The sequence below is a fragment of the Ranitomeya imitator genome, chromosome 2 (genome assembly GCF_032444005.1).
Source record: "Ranitomeya imitator isolate aRanImi1 chromosome 2, aRanImi1.pri, whole genome shotgun sequence".
NCBI classification, from domain to species: domain Eukaryota; kingdom Metazoa; phylum Chordata; class Amphibia; order Anura; family Dendrobatidae; genus Ranitomeya; species Ranitomeya imitator.
In genome coordinates, this window is record NC_091283.1 from 513,127,644 (window position 1) to 513,134,763 (window position 7,120).

The window sequence follows — 7,120 nt, forward strand, 5'->3', positions numbered from 1 at the left end:
GTAAAAATGCACACTGTCATTTCTGTCATGTCACTTTGCATTAATTTCTGAAAACACCTGCCTGAAGGGTTGTTAAACTACCTGACAGCAGTTTTCAATATGCCAGGGGTGATGTTTTTAAAATGGTATCACTTTTGGGGGTTTCCCAATATATGGGACCCCTAAAGTCACTTCAAACATGGCTAAGTCCCTAAATTTTTTTTTACATTTCCTTGAAAGAATGAAAAAAAATACAGCTACATTTTTAAACCTCCTAAAATGCTAACAAAATAAAAGAACATTTTACAAATGGTGCTGACGTAAAGCAGACATGAAGGAAATTTAATTTTTTTAATGGTTTGCTGTGGTATGACTATCTGGATTAAAGGGACAATTATTTAAAGTCTGAAAATTGCTAATTTTTCAACATTTTTCTCAAATTTCTGATATTTTCTACTATATAATTGTCTAAGGATCACTTCCATCTTTCTGTCCTTCTGTCTGTCAAGGATATTCATTGGTCGCGGCCTCTGTCATGGAAATCCAAGTCGCTGATTTGGTCGTGGCTGTTTTGCCGCGACCAATCAGTGACGGGCAGAGTCTGGAAGAAAACGGCCGCTCCTTACTTCCCGCAGTCAGTGCCCACATACTCCCCTCCGGTCACCGCTCACACAGGGTTAATGCCGGCGGTAACGGACCGCGTTATGCCGCGGGTAATGCACTCCGTTACCGCCGCTATTAACCCTGTGTGTCCCAACTTTTTACAATTTGATGCTGCCCATGCAGCATCAATAGTAAAAAAAATGTAATGTTAAAAATAATAAAACAAAAAACCTGCTATACTCACCCTCCGTTGTCTGCCGAGCCACTCGCGCCTGCCGCCATCTTCCGTTCCCAGCGATGCATTGTGAAATTACCCAGAAGACTTAGTGGTCTTGCGAGACCGCTAAGTCATCTGGGTAATTTCGCAATGCATCCTGGGAACGGAAGATGGCGGCAGCCGCGCGCCTGTCGCCGGAGCTTCGGTAGATCCTAGGGGGTGAGTATATAACTTTTTTATTTTAATTATTATTTTTTTTTTTTTTAACAGGGATATGGTGCCCACACTGCTGTATACTACGTCGGCTGGGCAATATACTACGTCGGCTGGGCAATATACTACGTCCGCTGGGCAATATACTACGTGTCTGTGCTCTGTATACTATGTAGCTGGGCAATATACTACGTCCGCTGGGCAATATACTACGTAGCTGGGCAATATACTACGTGTCTGTGCTCTGTATACTATGTAGCTGGGCAATATACTACGTGGGCTGTGCAATATACTACGTGGACATGCATATTCTAGAATACCCGATGTGTTAGAATCGGGCCACCATCTAGTTTATAAATAAACACAAAACATAATGACCTAAATGTACCATTATCATAAAGTATAATGTGTCACTGGGATTTGTTTAAGTGTTCCAGAGTTATTACCACAAAGTGATACGGATTTCAAAAATTTGGCTCCGTCACTAAGGGGTTAAATGAAACTACACAGAACATTTCCATTATAATATATAGGGCTGTTCACATGTCTATGTTTTTTTGCAGGCCATGTGTGTGCTAAACACTGATGACACTCAAGAATAGTACAGGAATCATTAACCTATTAGTGACAAGCCAATTTTTACACTTCTGACCACTGTCACTTTGAGGTTATAGCTCTGGAACGCTTTAACAAATTCCACTAATTCTGAGATTGTTTTTTCGTGACATTTTGTACTTCATGTTAGTTGTAAAATTGATTCGATATAACTTGCTTTAATTTGTAAAAAGACAACGGAGTTGGCAAAAATTTAGAACTTTTAAAACTTTTAATTTTTATGCCCTTAAATCTGAGTCATATTGCACAAAATAGTTAATAAACAACATCTCCCACATGACTATTTTACATCAGCACAATTCCGAAAACAATTTTTTTGTTAGGACGTTATAAGGGATAAAAGTTGATTTTTTCCAACAAAATTTACAAAACCATTTTTATTTTTTATTTTTTTAGGGACTACCTCACATTTTGAGTTGGGGGGGGTGGGGGGGGTCAGTATGACAGAAAATACCCAAAAGTGACTATTCTAAAAACTGCACCCCTCAAGGTGCTCAAAACCACATTCAAGAAGTTTATTGAGAACTAAAGCAATGTGAAACGAAAAAAAATTTACATTTTACTTTTTTCACAAAAAAAATTACTTAAAACCCAATCTTTTTTATTTTCACATGGGTATCAGGAGAAAATGAAACAAAATTTGTTGCGCAATTTCTCCTAAGTACGCCCGTATGTGGGGGAAAGTCACCGTTTGGGCGCATGGCAGGGCTGAGAAGGGAGGGAGCACCATATGACTTTTCGAACGCAAAATTGGCTGGAATCAATGGTGGTGCCATGTCGTGTTTGGAGACCCCCTGATGTACCTAAACAGCAGAACCCTCAATTCTAACTCCAACCTAAACCCCAACAACCCTAACCTCAATCCTAGCTGCTAAGAAAGCAAAAAGAAATACGGTACTTTTTTAAAAATGTATCCAAGGTGGTGACAAATAAGGTTGATTTACTATTTTGTTTTTATTTTGAACACTGCAATAGGGTCTATCAAAATGAACCAATAGGAAAAATCTCTTATTGTTGCTGGGTACCAGCTGCCAGATTTCGGCGGACGCACTACACGTGTGCCTGCCATTTTCTTCCAGGAAGATGACGTGGTGGGTCAGAGGAACCCATTTCTCTCTCTTCTGGTATGCTAGATCATATCAGAGGAGAAAGAAATGAATTGAAAATCTGACTTTTTTTTTTCAAATAATGGCGATCACGAGACTGGGGATGATAAAAAAAAAACAACTGGAAACATGTTCTCCGAGGTCTCGGCTACCCTGGCAGCCAAGACCACGGAGATTTTCCGACATTGGGGTGCACTATGCCCTTATTTCTCAGCACCGTTAAAAAGCGGCGCTGAGGAATAAGGCCACTTAACTGCAGCCGTTAACAGGCGTATCAGCGGTAGTTAAGGGGTTAAAAACAATATCAGAGAAGGGTAATAAAGTGCTTCTTAAAGAAGTCCTCCCATGAAGTTCTTTTTTTTTTTTTTTTTTTCACTAAAACAGTGTACATAATGTAGTGTGTATTTCAATATACTCACCGACCCCCTTCTCCAATATCCAGCATCATTCTGCTCCTCTTCTCAGTGACATCAAAGTTCCTCAAACTCTCCGGATCACTGTCTTCTATGAGTGAGCCAGAAGCCTCTTTTTACAATGTAACCTATAAAGCAACGTTCTGACGCTCTATAGACTTGCATTCTAAAACACATTTCTGGGTCACGCAGAGCACAGTGTGATCCGGAGAGTCTGAAGAGAGGAAACGTCACTGAGAAGAGGAGCTGGAGTGGGGTAGGCAGTGGGAGGCAAGTACATTAACAGGGGATAGGCGGCAGTAGGTGAGAATACACACTACATATACACAAATTTTGTGCAAGAAAAAAAAAAAACTTTAAGGGAGGGCTTCTTTAATAGCTTTGAAGCACAAATCCTGCTGTCCCATTTCCTTTCATTTATATTTAACCATTATGTGCTGTAATAAATTTACATGTCGGTACATTAACCTATATACTAAAGGTAGATAGGCGAAAGTTAGCCTAGCGATAAGGAATATGATCGATGGCCCTGGGTTTTCTAGCTCTACAAAACATGGATGCACAGGTATTCTCTTTGAAAATCTCAATCAACTCTGACCGCAACATTTAAAGGGAACCTGTCACTATGAAAATGCAGACCAATGTGTAGGCACCACGTTATAGAGCAGGGGACCTTAGTGCACGGATATATAGCTGTGGATAAAAGATTCAGTATAACCCAAGTTGCTCTTTCTGGGATTTTCGGTTCAGTGGGCGGTCTTATCAGTGACTGACAGCTTTCTTTGTACAAGTGTGGATACAGACATAGCTGTCAATCAGTGATGGGACAAAAAAAAAAAAAAAGATCACAAAGTGTTTTATCAGTTTTTTCACAGATTAGAAAAAATAAGTTTCTTCACCTTCTAGCATTCAGAAACAAGACAGTGCAGAGATGGCATCCGAGTGGTGTTTGATTTGTTTCAAGAACTCAGACTTATTGCCAAGTTTGATCAGACACTCGGCTCAATATCAGATATGTCTGCAATTTTGTACGGCCCACTGGGTCCAGAAAAAAAAATATCACGGACATGTGAACAGCCCAGTAGTCTGTCGTGGGTACGAGTGCTATCTGTGAAAAAAGGATGGCATTCGTCCACGAAAAACGGACATGTGATTGAGCCCCTATAAGGAGGTGAAATCCAAAACAGAAGTGGTGAAGCTGTGAATTATGAAATCAGTACAAGCGGTCAGATTCTGTGCAGATAGAAATCAGCTCTTTCCACATCTGTGATCTCGGATCAGAAACCGATCATTCAGAGATGAATCTGTTACACGACACGTGCAGACAGCACCAGGAAACACCATCCCCTATAATGGGGGGGGATTGGACTCTTATGGCATCCGTCATTCTACCAGAAAAGAAAGCGCAATGACAGTTATCCAAGTAAATATCAGAAAATAAACGGACCCCATTATAGGCAATGGTGCGATTTGCATCTGTCCTGTATCTACATGAATTACTTTCTCACAAAACAGAGTTGGAGCTTCCCGACAGTGTGAACAGAGCTTTACAGGACGCCATTCTGTGCGCAGCGCTCTCCTGCCTCCCAGGACCCTGCACGGCTGACAGCGCAGATTGGGGGCATGACCTAGACCAGCACTTCTCACCTCAGACAGGAGCAGAACATAAGAAGTCTCCCTGTTCTTGATACCAGGTAAATTACTGAGTTGCTTGTTCTCTGGCTCCACTTCCCCATTGGGGTGAATGGCACTGCACGGGCATTAGAATAGGGCGCAGGCGCCATACTGCTGCCCCTGTACTGTCACCACTCACCCCAGATGGAGCGGTGCTGGAGGACCCCAATAATCACAGCCTCCAGGAAATATACCTTCTGCCACATCTGAGCAGCACCCACCGCTCCGGCCCCCCAATGCCACACAGCTGGGGCTCCGGAGAGGCTGATGCCCCCGCCAGCACCTGTCGGCCTCTCACCTGCCCAGCTCCAGCTCCTTGTCCCGGGACATGTCGGTCAGGCTGCCCCCGGAGCCCCCCAGCTCCCCGCCGCCTCCTCTCCTGTCCGCAGCCCCCGCGGTGCCGGCGCAGCTCTTGGTGCGGAAGATCCTGGAGAGCCGGATCCGCAGAGAGCCCTTCCTCCCCGCACTCCTCCGCACCGCCGCTCCGGCCTGTCCGTCTCCCGCCTCCCCGTCGTCCTCCTCCTCCAGTCTCCGGGCCTCGGGGGCCTCCAGCACCAGCAGGGCATCGCTGGTCTCCTCGCACGGACAGCCGGCCCCCCGCAGTCCCAGCGCCCCCAGCTGCAGCTCCAGGCCCTCCCCAGGCTGCGCGGCCTTGCGGTGCCGGTTGCAGAGTTCTGCCGGAGGAGGAGCCCCTTCTGCGGGCACCGCTTCCACTCCTGCCCCCGGCTCCTTGGAGGCCTCCGCATCGTCCACCTCTTCCCCTCGTAGCATATTCCGGAACACCATGAGCCTGGGTCTGGCCGCCTCTTCCCCGGCTTCTGCTCCGCAGCCTAGCAGCCGGCTCAGCACCCGGTAGGACGCGGCCTCCTCCTCCGCCGCTGCGCCTCGCATGTCCCCGGTGGCTCTGCAGGCCCCGGCCTGAGCCTCGGCCTCTCCCAGCTCCGCTGCCCGAGCTCCGACAGCTCCCTCATCGGAGCCCGCCCCCCGTATCCGATACAGGACGACGTCACTTCCGGTTTGCTGAGTGACAGCTGCGGGGCTTGTTTCCATGCAGTGAAATGAGGCTCCGCCCATAGAGCTGTCAAATGCGCCAATTCATCACAAAAGTGTCGCCGGATAAGAGGGCCGCCATTTTCTTGGTGGATCAGACGCTACCTGTGATTGTCCTGTTTATGAACGTGTGAAGGTAAACATATGGTGGGAGGGGCCTGCCACCAGGTGAACAGCAGCTGGAACAACCAATCAGATTGCTTGTCTCTAACATACTTAAAAAACAAAAAACGTGTTTCTAGGGCAGAGTGTATGTAATGTATTTGTTACATGGATTAAAAATTCTCTAAGCTCTAATGTGCAGTAATATAAGGAGAACTGACTCTGTTGCCCATAGCAACCATTAAACTTTCCTTTTTTAAGCAGTTCATTGCTAAAATGAAAGCTGTATTCTGATTGGTTGCTAGGGGCTTCAAAGTTTTTTTTTTTTTCTATTAGACTGTATTGAGGTATTTAAGGTCTCTCTTTTGACAATTTAAAAGACATCCCCTTTTAAAAAAAATCTTTGCCCATAGGATCAGTCACCTTTAAAGGCCGGGGACACACACAACGTATAAAAAAACAGTCCGTTTTTGACGGACGAGAATCGCACAAATTTTTACAAAACAGTGATCCGAGTGCAGTGCGAGGATGCGATTTTCTCGCATCAAATGATCCGTTTGACATCCGTGTGACATCCGTATGGCATCCGTATGGCGAGAATTTCTCGCAGGCTTGCAAAATGGACATATAACGGTTTTTCCACCTGAAAAAATTTAAATCATCACCAAGAACATTATTTAATGGCCCAAAACACAGGTGCCACCCACCAATCTATGCAGTAGAGTCCCTGCTTGTGTTGATGCACTTCGGATTGATGAGCAACATGTCTGATCGACTGACTTTCAACACCACAGAGCGTGTGCTTTTCAACTGGGTACTTTCCCAACGTTTTGGCCAGCCATACCCAGTTATTGTAGATCCGAGGAGGCGGAGACGGATGTGGGTACATCCACTTATCAAACAACGTATCAATAAAGGCCATTTCAGCCGTCTGTATGCTGCTCTGAGGACTAATCCGGACAAGTTCTTCAACTATTGTCGGATGAGGATTCAAACCTTTGACATTTTGTTGGAGATTTTGCGTCCAGAGATCACGAAGAAGGACACCAGGATGCGCAAATCTATTTCAGCTGAGGAGCGCCTTATCCTTACCTTGCGGTATGCCTTAATACTAATTGACCCAATATGCTACTCATTTTTTTGTCGAT

General features: G+C 45.1%; 1 protein-coding gene across 1 annotated transcript in view; it reads right to left on the minus strand.

Moving 5' to 3' along the window:
• The window catches only part of SOCS7 (suppressor of cytokine signaling 7), an 88,694-nt gene extending 82,875 nt beyond the window's left edge, over nt 1–5,819 (minus strand). The window contains exon 1 of the mRNA XM_069751706.1: nt 5,119–5,819. Within this exon, the coding sequence (XP_069607807.1) occupies nt 5,119–5,711 (593 nt within the window). The 5' untranslated portion in view covers nt 5,712–5,819. The remainder of the gene's footprint in view (nt 1–5,118) is intronic.
• Nucleotides 5,820–7,120: the final 1,301 nt, after the last annotated feature.